At 38.9% G+C, this 16,186-nt stretch overlaps 1 protein-coding gene across 1 annotated transcript; it reads left to right on the top strand.

The window, feature by feature from the left end:
• Positions 1-1,587: 1,587 nt before the first annotated feature.
• Positions 1,588-15,978, top strand: AGA (aspartylglucosaminidase). Its single transcript, XM_017816562.1, has 9 exons — positions 1,588-1,763; positions 3,606-3,759; positions 4,369-4,481; positions 7,678-7,790; positions 8,786-8,900; positions 9,531-9,606; positions 10,313-10,420; positions 12,494-12,627; positions 13,450-15,978. Exons 1-9 carry the CDS (start codon positions 1,610-1,612, stop codon positions 13,548-13,550), a joined length of 1,068 nt encoding a protein of 355 aa, XP_017672051.1. The 5' UTR covers positions 1,588-1,609; the 3' UTR covers positions 13,551-15,978.
• The last annotated feature ends 208 nt before the right edge of the window (positions 15,979-16,186 follow it).

The raw sequence follows: 16,186 nt of genomic DNA, 5'->3' as shown, positions 1-16,186 counted from the left end.
AAACCAGCTTGGGTGCATTCAAAATGTAGGCATGCTTACAAGCCTGAGCTTGTCACACATTGGATCCAAGTATCCCCTCTTAGTACAAATACACCACCAGCGACATTGCTGTTAAAGTGTAATTGAGTTTGGGCCATCATATATTGAAAAGGAGTAATGAGGGTGAGCCAAAAGAGTATTTGAAAGAAAAAGCGTAGTTTATATCTACGTCTTCTGGTAGAAGTAAAAGTCACCTTTTTCATGTTGCTCAGAAGTAATATCTGGTTCATGATCAGCAACTCCTTGAACATAACCAGCCCTGAACACAAACCGGAGAATTACGCTTACAGCAGGCAAGGCTATAGACCTGGAAACTGTCAGAGTGCTATGGTAACGGGTCAAATGGCTTTAAACTATTGCTAAAGGTTTATAACGAAAAGCTGGAATGGCAGAGGCAGAATTAAGAAATTACCTGGTATGCATTTTATGATTTCTATAAAGTAAGGCTTTTCACAAGTTTTTCCCTAAACTATTTCGCTGTAGTAGGTTCCAAAACATGCCCTTTGCAGAAACATCTCTGTACCATAGGGCACTTTTGACATAAACATCCATGTTAACAAGGTGTCAGGTAATGTTGCAAGTGAATCTCATGAGCATAGGAGACAGCCCTTACCCCACAGCCCTGCAAACACACAGCCCCCCAACACCGCCACAGCTCAGCACCCACACTCCAGCACTGCCAGCAATCTCATCAGTGGGCTGGGGCCCCCCACAAGCAGGCTGGCTGTAACGCGCATCCAGACACACAATAAAAAAGCTGCATCAAAAGAAGTGTGGCCAGCAGGTCAAGGGAGGTAACTCTGCCCCTCTGTTCTGCTCTGGTGAGTATCAAGTATTGCATCCAGCTCTGGGGTTCCAAACACAGGAAGGACATGGAGCTGTTAGAGCACCTCCAGAGGAGGGCCACCAAGTTGCTAAGAGGGATGGAGCACCTGTCCTACAAGGCAGGGCTGAGAGAACTGGGATTCTTTAGCCTGGAAAAAGAGGCTTCAGGGTGACCTAACTGCAGCCTTCCAGTACCTTAAGTGAACTTGCAGGAATGATGGGGCAAGACTACTTACAAGAGCATGTAGTTACAGGACAAGGGGGAATGGGCTCAAATTGACACAGAGTAGGTTAAACTTGATGTTAGGAAAAAAGTCATTAGAGGGTGGTAAGGCACTGGAACAGGCTGCCCAGTGAAGTTGCAGATGCCACATCCCTGAAAATGCCCAAGGATGGGTCTCTAAGCAACCTGGTCTAGTTAAAGATGTCCCTGCCCATAGCAAGGGCGTTGGAACTAGATGATCTTCAACGTCCCTTCCAACCCAAACCATTCTATGATTCTATGAAATACAAAATGTATTTTAATCTGCCCTGGACTTCGGTCTTTGCTGGGGCCTTTAAGCTCTCCCTCGCCATGACAGCGCTGCTCAGGGCCGGTCTCGCCGCTCCCCCGAGCTCCGGAACCACACCCGCCCGCGGCCACAGCGCTCCCCGCGGCCCGGCCCTGCGCGCCTGCGCCGCCGCCGCCGCCTGGTTGGTGTCGGCCCAGCGGGGGCCGGGCCGGGCCGGGCAGGGTCGGGCGGTGATGGCGGCGGGGCGCCGCGGGGGTTTGGCGGCCGTCGTGGTCCTGGTCGTCCCGCTCCTCTTGCTCGTCGTGTTGCCGCCACCGGGCGCAGCCTCAGCCGCCGCCCTGCCTGTAGTCATCAACACCTGGGCGTTTAGGACGGCCGCGGAGACAGGTGTCCCGGAGGGGAACTGGGGCGGGTGGGGCGGTGCTGTGCCGCGCCGCTCGCTGCCCTCCTGGTGCGTTCTCCCGCTGGGAGGGGCCGCCAGGCGGATCCGGGAGTAGGTGGTGGCAAGAAGGAGCGAGTTGTGACCCTGCTGCCGTCAAGCAGCGCTGGGTGCAGCGGGCCCGGGCTCTGCTCCCCGCCTGCCCTGTCCCGGGTCAGAGAAGCCCCGCTGCCGCAGGGACGGGCAGGCTCTTGGAAAGGGGCTCGGGCGCCGAGGCGCCAGGTTACCCCTCGTATGGGAAGGAGCTTGCCTTTACACTGGTGGTTCCCTGACGCCGAGTCCTGGTGTGGCCTGAGAGCCTGCAAGCAAATGGTTTAACTTTCCGAGCTGGGAAAAACGCGTTTAAATAAACCAAACCAAACAAATCAGTAGAGAGGGGGGTTATGAAATGCAGATATGCTAGATTAAGGGCATACTTTTGCTAATGTGGTTTGCACTCTTGTGCCTCTTTGCAGTGTTTTTTAAAGGTGCCCTTTTGAGATTCGTTCTTGCCCCCCAAGGATTTAGGTAGTTATGAATATTATTTTTTTTTGAGCTCGGTGTTTTGTGATGTGTTATTGACAGGCAAAGCACGTTTTGTTATGGCAATGTAAATTAGTTGTGAGTACTGATTTTAAAAGACTTGCGGGTTATTTTATCGTAGTCGAGTTGTAAATAATGCCTTACTCTGGAATTCTTGCTTGTGAAATGGGTTACCTATAAAGCCTTGTATAGGTCAGAAATAAAATATACTCCTGAAAACTGCAAGGCCTTTTGCAGCTTCTGAAAGTTTGTGTTAAGGCTACTGACAGCAATAACGGTAATAGGAATTGGAGCAATACTCCTCACACTGAAGTTTGTAATAAAAGACAATCATATGTGGAGTTGGATGCATGGCATTAAGTCTTACTTTTTCCCTGGTGCAGGAAGCTTCATGCAGTTGCATGTGGCATTTGTGATGGTAAGGCTTCTTGGGATGGTTTATTGCTGCAAAAAAGAGCTGTGTGCATTTGCTGCCTCCCCTGTGCTGGGTCTGTCAGATGATGTAGCACCAGAGCGAGCACAAGGAGGAAGGAGGACAGCAACTATCAGTGCCAGCAAGCTTTTGTGCCTTGGAAGGTTTTGCCTGGGTCCAACCTTGTGAAATCTCATATGTGCAATGCCTTCAGGCTCAGCATATTCAAGCCGTGTCGTTTGGCATGTCTGTAATGTCCTACAAAACTGCACCGTGATCTAGATTCTAAAGAAGACTAAGGTTTGGACGGGAGAATGGAGACTAATTTCTTGTATACCATTTCCACTTTGGTTTTATGGTTACGTAGTTACTGATACAGATTTAGATCTTTTTATTCTGCAGCTGGACACTTGCTATTCTCATATGAAGCTTTTGAGGGCTGCTTTTTTTTTTTTGGTCTTTTTTTTTTTTCTAAGATGAAAGTTTTGTTTCCCCTTCTCTCTCCTCCCAGAAGGCTTTAAACAAGCAGTGATAAAGTAATGATTGGTTCTGGGCACAGAAGGTTATTTGATGTATAGAAGTTGTGATGGTTGTTAGTAAATAACAGAGGAAAAACTTTGTTCCTCAGTCAGAAACACTAAACAGATATGAAAGAAAAACAATATTTAAAAAAGTGATGCTTTACATTCTTTCAGTTATATTTATATTTTGACTTTATTTCATCTGTAAGTTACGGTTTACTTTTGTTTATCCGCTTATGTAGTGCATCTGCATTGTGTCCATCTTTAAAACATTCTTTAAAGTAGTAGTGGAACTGTTTTCCCTGGTGACATTTAATGATTTGTGTTGATTACAGCTTGGAGAGTACTGGAGTCAGGAGGTTCTGAGCTGGATGCGGTTGAGAGAGGCTGTGGGCAGTGTGAGATTGATCAGTGCGATGGGAGTGTGGGATACGGAGGAAGCCCGGATGAAAGTGGAGAAACAACTCTGGACGCAATGATTATGGATGGGTAAGGAAACTACATGGAGGAGAGAATGATCCCTATATCAGCACATTTAAGAGTTGTTACAGGATCTTGTTGCTTTGGGGCTCACTATGGGACAAGTTATATGTTAACTTGTGGAACTAGGAAAAATACTGAGTGGTGGAAGAGTAGGTTATGAATCTTCATAGGTAGTGCGGTAATTCAGTTCTAGATATAGAAGTTGCAAAGGAGATGGTTTGTAGCATTGTTAGCTTTCCCTTTATATTCAATCCATAAATATTTCCCTTCTGGAGGAGTTGTCTTCTGTAATTTATTTGCTATTTAAAGCTGTCCTGGTTAAAGAGTAATTGCAAGTGTGTTGTTTATGTTACAAAATAGTTATTTTACTGAAAATATTACTGTAGATGGAGTTATTGTTACTTGAGCAACATCTCCATGCCTGTGAAAGGAAACAATATACACAGGAATTTTTTCCCTACTAGTGTGATGCCATCAGTCTGTGGCATAGAACAATTAAAGCATTATGTTAAAGGAGCAAGCTTTTTGATTTAGATGAGAACAGATCTTGTCTAATAAAAAGATGTGCAATTATTCATATATTTTTAATAAGTTTTAAATATTTTCTGTTTCCAGCAACACTATGGAAGTTGGGGCTGTTGCGGATCTCAGACGTGTAAAAAATGCAATTGGTGTAGCACGAAAGGTCATTGAATACACTAAGCATACATTATTAGTGGGAGAGTCAGGTAATTATTCCTTTAACTGTTTCCAAGCCATACCCTTGTCTAAAACACTTCCTGCTAAAATTGCCATGTTTTAATCTTGGTTATATAGGTGGAAGAATTACTTGACAATAAAATCAATTTAGTCAAATAACTCAGAAGTGTTTATTTGCCCATTCTGTGTGTATGAAATAGGTTTATTTTTAGAAGAAAAAAGCATAGTTTTATGGTTTTCCCACCAGCCTAACTGCAAATATTAACTTGTAATCCCAAGGCTTTGCTAATATCACTGATATCTGAGTTTTCAAAGATGATTTATTAAAAGACAATATGGAAACCGTTAGATGTAAATGTTGCATTTAAAACCATGGAGTAACTTTTTCTAAGGAATGGCAGAATTAATAGACACTGCAGTTACATTTTACTACTTTGGTATATTTTGAGCATGATAATTGCATTTCATAGTTTAAAAATATTAGTGAGAACTTGAATGAAAAAAATTACATTAGAGGCTCTACTCTTAGGCACAGCAAAAGAGCAATAGCAAACTGGAGGTTGAGCTTTTGAAATACAGGCTGCTGTCGGTAGAGTAATACCAGTTTCAAAAAGAGATGTACCTTCCAGGGAGGTGTGTGAGTAGTGAGCAGAAGGTTTCTTGGCTCACAGTTAAGGACTTTGAAAATGTGCGTACCTGCTCAGGAGGAAATTTGGAGATAAGTTGACATCTGAGCATTAATGGTGATTCAAGTGCTTTGAAATTGATAAGAAAAGCTAAAAGTTTCTTGAAGAAATTAGTATGTACAGAAATAAGTGCAACAGCAGTTTTTTGATGCGATCTTGGGAGGACGCTGTTTGACGTGTTTGAAAAGAGACGTGCAGATTCTGTTTAATTTGAGAAATTTCACAGGTGATGCAGAAAAAGAAATTGGTCAGGTGTTAAAAGCAGAGGAAGAAATACTCATCATACTCATTTCCCCATCGTTGTTAGTTACCAAAATATTTTTAAACTTTGATCAGTAGATTTAGCGGAAAAGATAATGAAAGTGAAGAAGCAGAAGAATTAAAGTGCTGATCTAAAATCTGTTTTCCAACCTAAGAAAATAGCTCTTTGCATAATGGAGGCATGTGGACAAGGTTGTTATGCTGAGTCCTTGCTGCCAGTGAGAACTTCCTCAGAAGAAACTGTCTATCAGTAGTGGCAAAAGAAAGACAGAAAAGCCAAAGATTTATCTGAGTAAAAATTGGAGATGATGTTTAATGTTAGTGAGTTAATCAAAGCAGTGGAGAAATTGAGGAAGAATATTTCTTGTGAAGAAATGTATTTTCTGTGGAAATTGGAGCTTGGATAAAGGAAACTAGTTGTCTTCATCAGGTGTAGATTGATACATTTGAATCTTAAAAAATGCATGTGAGATAAAGAACAGTTTATTTTCTAAATAAAAATATTTACATTTTCACCAGAAGAGCTAGCTAGAATATTAAACTATTTTCATATAAATGCATATAGTCTCTGCAGGCATTTTTTTATTCAAGATACAAAATTGCTGAGGTTATTCCTTATTTTTCTCCCAGTAACTAAATGGCACTTTTATTTGAATATACTTAACGATATAATCCAGAGAAGTCTTTGTGCCTCCTAAAATTGCATTTTTATGAGTGGTTGACACTGGAGAGGAGGAGGAAGCAAACTGTGACGTGCATTAATTTTCTAGTCATCTCTTTGTCCTTGATGTGCTCAGATGTTATTTCCAGGCTTAGTTTTTCCATTTTCTTCTCAGTGATCATGGAGAGGCTAACCACCCTGTAGATCCTTGGGTTCTACTTCATGGCAGTGGTGTAGCTTTCATTGAACAGATACAGATAACTACACTCACCAATTCTTGCATTGTTAAAAGAGCTGGTTTTTGTCTTAATTCTTTAGGGGTGAGTCTTAGCAAACAATCAATAAAGCACATGTATATCAATGTAGACTGAATGTGGTGAGGGATATTCAGTGTAGGAGGATTACAAGTGAGGGAAAAAAACCTCTATTTTGGTTATTGTCTGCCAAGAAATTTTCTTGTTTGTCTCTAATAGATAGGGAAGTTTCAGTGTCATTGTGCCTGACCTTTTTCTCTTTTTTTCCTATCAATATTTAAACCATAATCCAAGTAAAAAGTTCAGAAAGTAAAAACGACCAACTCTGCTTTCTGGAGTAGAAACAATGCTTCAGAAGTTATGAAAGAATTCCTGACAAACATGCACAAGCACAATTTTATCCTAAAAAGAAAAAAAAAACCCTAAATCCTGCCTATTTGTTCTAGAAATGGGAAAATAAATATCTATTTAATTGAAGCTGTCAGTTTTCCTCTGAGTGCTAAGGAACTTTAATTGTGTCAGTTTTTAAGAAAAACATAGAAAAGCTGTCCAGAAATAATTCAAGGCTTCTCTTAATTCTTGGAGTAGATAAGCTTGTTCAGCTGTGTATTATAGTGACGTTATTATCAAGGATTGATAATATAAATTCAGGCATCAGAACCTAGCAACAGTATCTGTTACTGGTTAGTATCAAAGGTATTTTCAGCTAAAAGATGAAAGAACAGTTGATCTTTTTTCTTTTCCCTTTGCCTAACGATAAAAGTTACTCTTAGAAGTGTAGCATTCTTTCATTGCTTGTGTTGGTATTTCTTTTGCTCCCTTGGCTCATACTATATTAATTTTCAAAACAAGCTGTCACTTTTCAAGCTGCAAGGAAGAAGTGTAATATGATGTAAGCTGGTGGATTGCTTTCTTCAAGTATCAGTGTTTTAATGGCAAATGTTGTGCTGCTGGGTTACTTACATTTTATAAAAGACTAGCTTTTTAAGGCAAATATATTTGTATCATTTACTTAAATATTTCTGTGACCCATACAGCCCAGACCACTCTTCCTACAGTTTATTTGTGTCCAGTTGATTAACAGAATTGAATTTGTTTCTCTTTCAATGGTAAAACTTATATGTATTAACATAGTTATAGCGAATTGAAGAAATTTGATATTGCCAATGAAGGGAGAGTTTGCTACTGCAGTTGTACATCACTCTAATGGCTGATACTGCTCCATGAAGGCTTATTTCTCGTCTCCATAAAGGATGTAGAATTTCTTGATTTTTAAAAGGCATAACATGAATGCATTATCATAAAATGTATAAATCTGTGAATAAATCAATGTGGTTTTTTTGTTTTGTTCTTGATTTTCAAGCCTCCCTGTTTGCTGTAAGAATGGGGTTTCCATACGAAGATTTAACAACCCAGAAATCACTTTCGCTGTATTCAGAGTGGCTTAATCAAAGCTGTCAGCCAAACTACTGGAAGGTACAGTGCAGCGGTGGCAGTGAAGAGGGGGTTTAGAAAGTCAGTAATGCAGCAATTGCCTCTTCCTTTTAGCTTATATTGAAGTTACACTTGACATTTGAAGAAAAAGAAGTTTTGCATATTAAACAGAAAAGGCTTGGAATTACCAAGCATTTGGTAGACTTGGGAATTGTATGTGTCTAGTTCTTATTTCTTAGATCCTGCTGGTTTTGACCTTGCTGCAGTAGTGTTTTGGTGTAGCAATTATTTTTTTTTCCAGTTCTTAATTGGGGCAGGACTTCTGAAGCTAAACACAGCAGTGTGTGTATTTTTTGATGCATGTATAAATTTCTGAAAGAGAATTTTACAGGAGTAATTAAGGTCTTTAAATAGTTCGTTGTGAGGCTTCATGCAGACCTGTGAATACATCAGATTAGTGCAGCTGTCCATTAAATTTGCCTGCTGTGGCGAGGTTGGCTTCGTTGGAGGGGTTTTTTTTGCTTTGGATGTTACAGATTTCTACATGTTTGTACACTGTATTCATTGTTTCTTGAATATGGAATGCTGCATTGCTGAACCAGTTTAATTCAGTTTTGATTTTTTTTAATTTTCAAGATATTTTCAGTTGGGAAAATATCTTGAGTATGATGCTGACTTGACAATAATATCTTGACATTAGTACAACAAACTCATTTTGTCTGGTTGTTTTTTGATTTGAAAATTTTCTTCATGTCATTGAAGAATGAGCTGACTTTTTTTTTTTTTTCTGACCACTCAGTTGAGCAAGGGAAAATCTTTAATTTTAACAACATAACTTTCTAGTAGGTAAACCTTTTTACTATATTATACCAGAAATCAGTCTTTAAGCAAAACAATTTGTGGTATTTCAGTACAGCTGTATGTTTTAAGTAGTGGGCATCCTGTATGGCAGATTATAGGTATTGATTGTAGTATTTTTAAATTTATCGATATTGAAGTATAATATATTATTCGTGCAAATCAAAAAATATTTACAGAATGTGGTACCAGACTCTTCAAAATCCTGTGGACCATATAAACGGCCTGGAAAAGTAACTTATAAAGAAGAACAGACCCTCTCACAAAGAAGTGTTCAGAACCATGATACTATTGGTAACAACTTTTGGTAACCCTGATGCTGATTTTTTTCTCTATAGATTAAATCATACTAATTTTAAAGAAAAGTATTTCATATAGTAATTATTTCCTGTTTATAGTAGTTTCAAGATTCTGTTACTTATGTGTTAGGATGGAGTGCCTAAAAGTAAGATTTGTTTCTCTTATTTTTCCAGCCTGTCATGTAATTCAAGTTACTTTGGTAGTCAGTATGTCACGATCTGCCAAATTTAAGCTCATCCTTCTGATTTTTTTTTAAATTTCCTTCAAGCACTGTTTATAATTTCCTTGGTGCTTGATGTAGTGACACCAGGTGCTTGTTCTGTACTGCTTAACATAGATGTATATCAGGAGGCAGTGCCTGCTTGGGCAGAAGTAACATACAGCTCTGAACAGTGTGGCACTCACTATTTTACATTCTTTTTTGAGCTCTTGTAATGCATCCTAAAAGTTTCCAAATGTCTTTTAAAAAAGAACATGTTTTCCTTAAGAGTACAACTCTTGTATTTCAGTATATCAGTAATTTGAATAGTCTGTGCATTGTGGTTCTTTTTTATAAGCATAGTATTAATTAAATAAATTTTTAGGAATGTTTCTGAATATGTTTCATCCTGTTGAAAATCTTAGGTATGGTTATAATTGGTGTGAGTGGAACCGTTGTTTCTGGGACATCTACTAATGGTGCAGTCCACAAAATTCCAGGGTTAGTATCACTGGTTTTACAAAAAGTTTTTTCTCCACCTTGTTCCTATGTTAAGCTTGCCATGGTGTAAAACATTAACATTAAGATCACAAAATGGCCTTACTTATTTCTGTGCACTGCCATAAATCCTAATGCTGATTGAGTTGCAAGATGATTTGTGTGTGTTTGAGGGAATGCTTGTTTTTCAGCTGGCTTAATTCACCATACAGAGACACAAACAACTGGCACAGTTTTGAGACAACTTATAAGGCAAGGCACCAGAGACAAATAAGCATTTTGGAGAGGTGCACAGTCTCCAAAGAAATGTACTTAAAATCAGAGCCCCAGGCTTGTATTTTATCCTTGAGATACTTTTTTTACCCAGTTAGAATTCTTTTCTGTTAACCAAGTCAGACAACTTCGGGATTTAGCAACAAGTTATTGAACATATTAATGTCCCCAGCTGCTTACTGTTGCCCACAGGCTAAACCTCACTGGCCTAGTTATAGTCAGTATAATAACAAACAGTTGTGCATAGGAGGTGGATTAAGCCTCGGGTCAGTTAGGATATCACAGATCACTCATATTGGTAGTTTTAAGATAAGACTTCTGACTGCTGTGGAGTGACCTTTTTACCTGTTCTGTTCTCCTGTGGGTTTGACGCTAAGTCAGCTGGAGGCAATAAGGCTGACAAAGTTGGGTTTTTATTTTCCATTGTTCACTACAGCCGTGTTGGAGATTCGCCGATAGCTGGAGCGGGATCTTATGCGGACAGTACAGCTGGAGGAGCTGCAGCCACTGGGGATGGTGACATTATGATGCGCTTCTTACCCAGGTTTGTCCTTAGGGCAGACTTTGCCAGCTTTTCGCAGGAAAATGTGGACTCGGCAAATGAAGTAACTGATTAAAAAGGCACTGTAACTTGCTGCTGAAGTGGGAGTAGAGGAAGGAGTGGAAGAGGAAAGAACAGTAGCAGTATTAAGTTATTGTTATAATGTGTCTTAAAAGAAGAGACAAATATCTTGATGACAGATTCCTTAATGCTGCCAACCTGTGAGCAAACAGGCAGAAGGTAATGAGTATATTTCCAGCCTATATGCTTTTTAACAGAACTGATTAGCTTTCTCCTCCAGAGTGTTTTATTATGTGGGAAATAAGTATCATAAATTGTAGAGAGGAGGAGGCGTGGGTCTCAGATTATTCAGGTGGGGTGTCACCACAACAATCCTATGTAATTGCATCTAATTTGAGGTGTTTTAGTGCTATCATCGTGGTTCTATAAACTGTGTAAAATATGGCTGTTTTCATCACTGAGTCTTGAGAGTCATCCTTGTGGGTTGGTCTCAGGAATGAGTTATGGAAATCCATGCTGAACATAATGGGCTCTGATGCTTGAAGGACTATGTAGAAGCTCAGGTGCTTTTTCTGAAACTCTGGCAGCTAAGAATGCCTGCTAGCTATTGCATATTCACAAATGTCCTCAATGAAATTCAAGCTGTTCCAAGCCAGTTTTGAAGTAAATTATCTATCCTGTCATGGCGGATAACAACAGCAGTAGTTAGTTGAGCTGCACCATGAGCTTAGTCAATAAAAACTGATATTACACTTTAGCAGCCTGAAGTATTTGGCTGTAACGCTTAAAAGCATTTTGTGTTAGCACCAGTGGGTTTTAGAAAACAACTCAGCCTAGATGGTTAATCACTGCTTCCTTGTAGATAAAGATTTTTACTAAATCCATGTTACTTAGATATTCCCACATGGAAACAAAGACTAAAATTGACCTGCCAGAAGTGAAGGAAGTGCCAAATAAAGGGCGAAATTGCTAAATATTTGCTGTCTGCCTTCTTTGCGATAGTAATTTCTTACTGAGTTTTTGATTAGTGAAGAGACCCCTGTGAAATATAGCTTTATATTCGGTCAGTTATCTTTCAGATAAGTTGAACTTATTTGATTGTTAGAATAAATCAAAGATAATAGGAAGTCTAAAATGCAAGAGAAGTTCTTTTCTGCAGTACTTTGATAACACCTGTAGGTAATGCTGTCTGTATATCTCTCAGTGTAGCAGGAGTTGGTGTTGGTACATGCGTCTTTCATCAAAGCAATCTAATGTTGTTTGCTTGTAAGTTATATCATATGTTGTCATTTAATCTTCAGGTTCTGAAAGAAAATGGCAACAAAACTAATTTTTTACCTCTGAGGACATTTTTGAAATGCAACTGATTCATCTCCAGCATTTCCCATATAGTCATTTGCCTAATGATACTGTAGATAAAAAGAAAGTTCATTTTGATTCTCTTTCATTTAAACTAAGATATTTTTTCAACTTAGTTTGCCAAAAATTTAAAAGTGTCTCAAAGTCTCGATCTAAACATTGTACCTTCATATTCATAAAATAAACATGTCAGTTTTGGTGTTTTCAGAAACCTAATTTTTTTCTGAAAGATTTTTTTTAATGGTTACTGAAATCAATAATTTATTAGTAAGGTAATATTGGAGATCAGTTTTCTTCAAAAAGTTTTCTTGACATTAGCCTTTTTGAAAACTCGTGATCACTTCTAATGTCAAACTCAATGAAAAATAGAACCCACTAACTCTTTAGTTAAAGGATGCAAAGAAGCTGTTAATCTTTTGCTTAGCCTCTTCTGCAAATGATCAGAGTTATCTCTTGGCTTGGTCCTACCACAGAACAATAGATGGTATAGATGACATCTTGCAATTCCTTTCAGTCCTGCTTTTAATGACTCTTTATGTAGAACTTGAGTAATAATTGCCAATACAAGATGGCCTAAAAATTACTTACTGTGTGTTTTCATTATTCAAAGAAACCGAGGTCTCTTCAGTGGTATTTTAAAATATATAACCTGAGTATGGCTAACTGTCTGGGTATGGGGTCGATTTTTTTTTTTAGTTATCAAGCTGTGGAATATATGAGGATGGGAACAGACCCAACAGTAGCCTGTCAGAAAGTCATTTCCAGAATCCAGAAGTATGCTCCAAAGTTCTTTGGTGCTGTCATTTGTGCCAATACAACTGGAAGTTATGGTATGTATTTTGCTTTGCAGGCAAAGGTGCTTAACCCTTACTAGATCACAGAAGTACAAAACTGAAGGTGGATTTTAAAGCAGAAGTCTTTATTCTTTGAGGACTGCAGTAATACTGGCCATTTGTAGTACTAAATGCTGGTTACCAGGGCAGTTATGTCCTAGTGTGAACTGGGGATACTGTAATTTTCCTTTGCATTTTGATGTCTTGGATTTACACAAAATTTATGGAAGGCTTAGGAACAATCAAAAATATTTATAACCTTGATGTGTTTTCCAGGACTGCGTATGATTAATTTGAAAGCTTTAAAGAATTCTTATGCTTTCCCTAGATGTGGCATAAGGGAGGGAGAACGTGAATGTTAAGCATGGCTTCAAAGCTTTCCAAGAGCAGTCATTGTGCCAGGCATCTCATTAGTGAACTCTTAGATCAGTATGAAGTACAATTTGCTAATCAACATGGATTATTTAGTTAGACTGCTTATTGCTGTTCTTTGATCTCTTACTTCCCATAGTTCTGTGTTTAAGAGATTAGTGTTGAAGGAACTCATTAAATTAATCAGGACTGAAAGAGAGAGATATTTTCCTAACTTGCATTACTTTTTTGAATTGTATTATAAGGGCATTAATTGCACTACAGCAGCCAGTAGTACTGTATTTTAACTTAAATACCTTCAAGATGTCTTGGGTTAAACAGATTGTAAAAGAATAATTACACCATTGTAGTAGAATTCGTAACTGGGTCTTTAGATGATAAAATACAATGACAGAGACACTAATCCCAAATGTAGCATGTTATAATTTTTTTTTCTTTCTTTCCTAGGTGCTGCATGTAATAAAATTCCAGGATTCACTCAGTTTCACTTCATGGTTTCTAGCCCTTTGCTAAGTCAACCAACTGAGCAAGTAGTAGATTGCATTTGATTTCTTTTGTCCTATTAGCATCTCAGTTTAGAAGAGGAAAGTGCTAAGGTTCCCTAGGAGTTACTTTTTAAAATGGTTGTTTCAAGCATCTAAGGGCTCATATGGTCTGTTTCTTTTCCTGAGGACTGAGTAGCTAAAAGTAATGAATAGTAACCATTGAACAGGACCTTTGCTTTGCCATTTAAAAACATATTTGTCAGAAATCTCGAGTAAAGGGCTGGAACTATGACTCTACACAGGAGACTTATTTCGAGACTACTTAATTCTCTTTCTAAGATTTAGTCTAGGTTTTCTTTTCTCTTGAAAATAAAATTGCGTAAAAATGCTGACAGGCAAGGAAGGGGCGTTGAAGAGTAGTGGAGACTATTTCAAAGCCTTAATGAAGAAATAAGAGGCATCTCCTTATGGACCATTCTGACTTGTTTCACAACAGCTGAGAATACATTTGAATAGAGAGAACATGCAAGCAAGGAATATTGTTTGACTCTGACTGGATGTGAAGACAATTGGAAATCTTCCTGTCACCTGGTTTCTGTAGTGGAAGTTAAGTTATGAATCATAGTCACAGTGATTTCTTTGTCACTAATATGCTGTGCACTTGCCCTTTCCTGTAGCACATTTATCCCTGCAAAGGAGCAGTTGAATACCTAGAGTATGACAGGTATCTACAGTTTTGGGTTTTGTCACTTTCTGTGTCTAGAGAAAGAAGGATTCATTTGTAATAGAACTCCAGGATCATGAGGATTGTTCCATAGCTATTTGAAGATCTGTTTGATTATTCTCTTAACTTGGCAGCCTGCTGATCATTTGATTGAATCTGTTAAACTTGAGCTAGGAAAATGTGAAAGGTGGGAGCAAATAAAATGAGTGCGTCTTGTCACTTTAATTATTCTTTTTCTACTTGAATAAAATGATTGGGTAATAAAAGCACACCTTAATGTATCATGTATAAGTAAGTTTGTTTAGATGCTTGTGTACCTTAGAGTGATTGTTCCAAGTTGGTATCTTTAAAAGCTGGAAATAAACCACTCAAACTAGAATAGCTATTTTCAATGGCCTGCTGTTGAAATTCATCAACAAAGTGATTTATTCAGAGGATTCGCTTCTGTCATTGGATCTTCAGAGCATCTTGTATTACAGAATTCACTGCAGGCCACAATAAGCTTTTATCAAGTGAAGCTCCAAGTGAGTATATCTGTAGTGGTTTAAGATAAGTTTTCTACCTGTCCTACTTACAACCTTCTGCCATGGCTGCTCTATCTTGAGATAACTCAGGCAGTCAAGTGCAAATAGATTAATAAAATCACAGTGATTGTTACATTGAAGATTGCATTGTGGATTATAAACATAGGAGGTTCAGTACTGGGAGCTGAGCAGTAATGTCTCAAAGTGCTGCAGCTGAATCCGCCAGGACTCATTCATGAAAGAGGTTAGGAACATCCATGGCACACTTTCTAGTGTGCTTATCTCACTGTGCTAGCTAGTGTATGGCAGTGGAGGTTATGGGTGCCCTGTAACAGTGTACCTTGAAGTCACTGTTGCAGTGCTAACTCCCTGCGTAGTCAGATCCTCTGTGCTGGATGACAGCTGGCTGAACGTGAGCCAGGTGGCCAAGAAGGCCAATGGCATCCTGGCCTGTGTCAAAAATAGTGTGGCCAGCAAGACTAGGGTAGTGCTTGTCCCTCTGTACTCAGCACTGGTGAAGCCACACCTCGAGTGGTGTGTCCAGTTTTGGGCCTTTCACTACAAGAAAGACACTGAGGTGTGGGAGCTTGTATAGATAAGAGCAATGCAGCTGATGAAGGGTCGAGAGAGTAAGTCATGTGAGGAGTGACTGAGGGAGCTGGGATTGTTTAGCCTGGAGATAAGGAGGCTCAGGGGAGACCTTATTGCTCTCTACAGCTACCTGAAAGGAGGTTGTAGCAAGGTAGGGATCAGCCTCTTCTCCCAGGTAACTAGAGACAGGACAAGAGGAAATGGCCTTAAGCTGTGCTAGAAGAGGTTCAGGTTGGACATCTGGAAGAATATTTTCACAGAGGGGGTGCTCAAGCATTGGAATGGGCTGCCCAGGGAAGTGGTGGAGTAACCACCACAACACTGCAAGTGTTCCATAAATGGCTGGATATGGCACTTAGTGCTACAGTTTAGTTGGCATGGTGGTATTTGGTCAAAGGTTGGACTTGATCTTGGAAGTCTTTTCCAACCTTAATGATTCTGTCTTAATTACTTGTCTCCACGAGATGTAGATACTAATCCATGTGGTTTGACAATGTAGGTTGTTTTGTTATGATGAATTAGTTATAAATGAACAGGTTAATTTTTGTAAATTATTTTGATATATTTTTAATTTGACAGTGTATTATAATATTAAGAATGTACCATTCTGATGTTATGGGCAGAATTCTGAATAAAAAATAAAATGCCTTAATATTTTGTCTTAAAAATATTTCTTTAAATGTTACTATTGGTGTTCTATTATGCTTAGCAGACACATTAATTTTTTTAAAAAGATAAATATCAAGTAGAAACTCTTGTCAAAAGTTCGTTCCTCCACGTAAGTTCCATTAAATTTACAACATTGCTTATGTCTGATCTGATGACTGCATTTGCAGGTTGCATTAGTCATCATGAAATGT

Source organism: Lepidothrix coronata, unplaced genomic scaffold (genome assembly GCF_001604755.1).
Source record: "Lepidothrix coronata isolate B3197 unplaced genomic scaffold, Lepidothrix_coronata-1.0 Scaffold56, whole genome shotgun sequence".
NCBI lineage: Eukaryota > Metazoa > Chordata > Aves > Passeriformes > Pipridae > Lepidothrix > Lepidothrix coronata.
This window is presented reverse-complemented; position numbering and strand designations above follow the sequence as displayed.

Excerpts from the sequence above, each read along its gene's own strand:
- AGA (XM_017816562.1), top strand. The coding sequence starts at position 1,610 with ATGGCGGCGGGGCGCCGCGGGGGTTTGGCGGCCGTCGTGGTCCTGGTC. Across the intron at positions 4,482-7,677 it reads ATTATTAGTGGGAGAGTCAG|CCTCCCTGTTTGCTGTAAGA; the intron begins GTAATTATTCCT and ends TTGATTTTCAAG. Across the intron at positions 9,607-10,312 it reads GCAGTCCACAAAATTCCAGG|CCGTGTTGGAGATTCGCCGA; the intron begins GTTAGTATCACT and ends TGTTCACTACAG.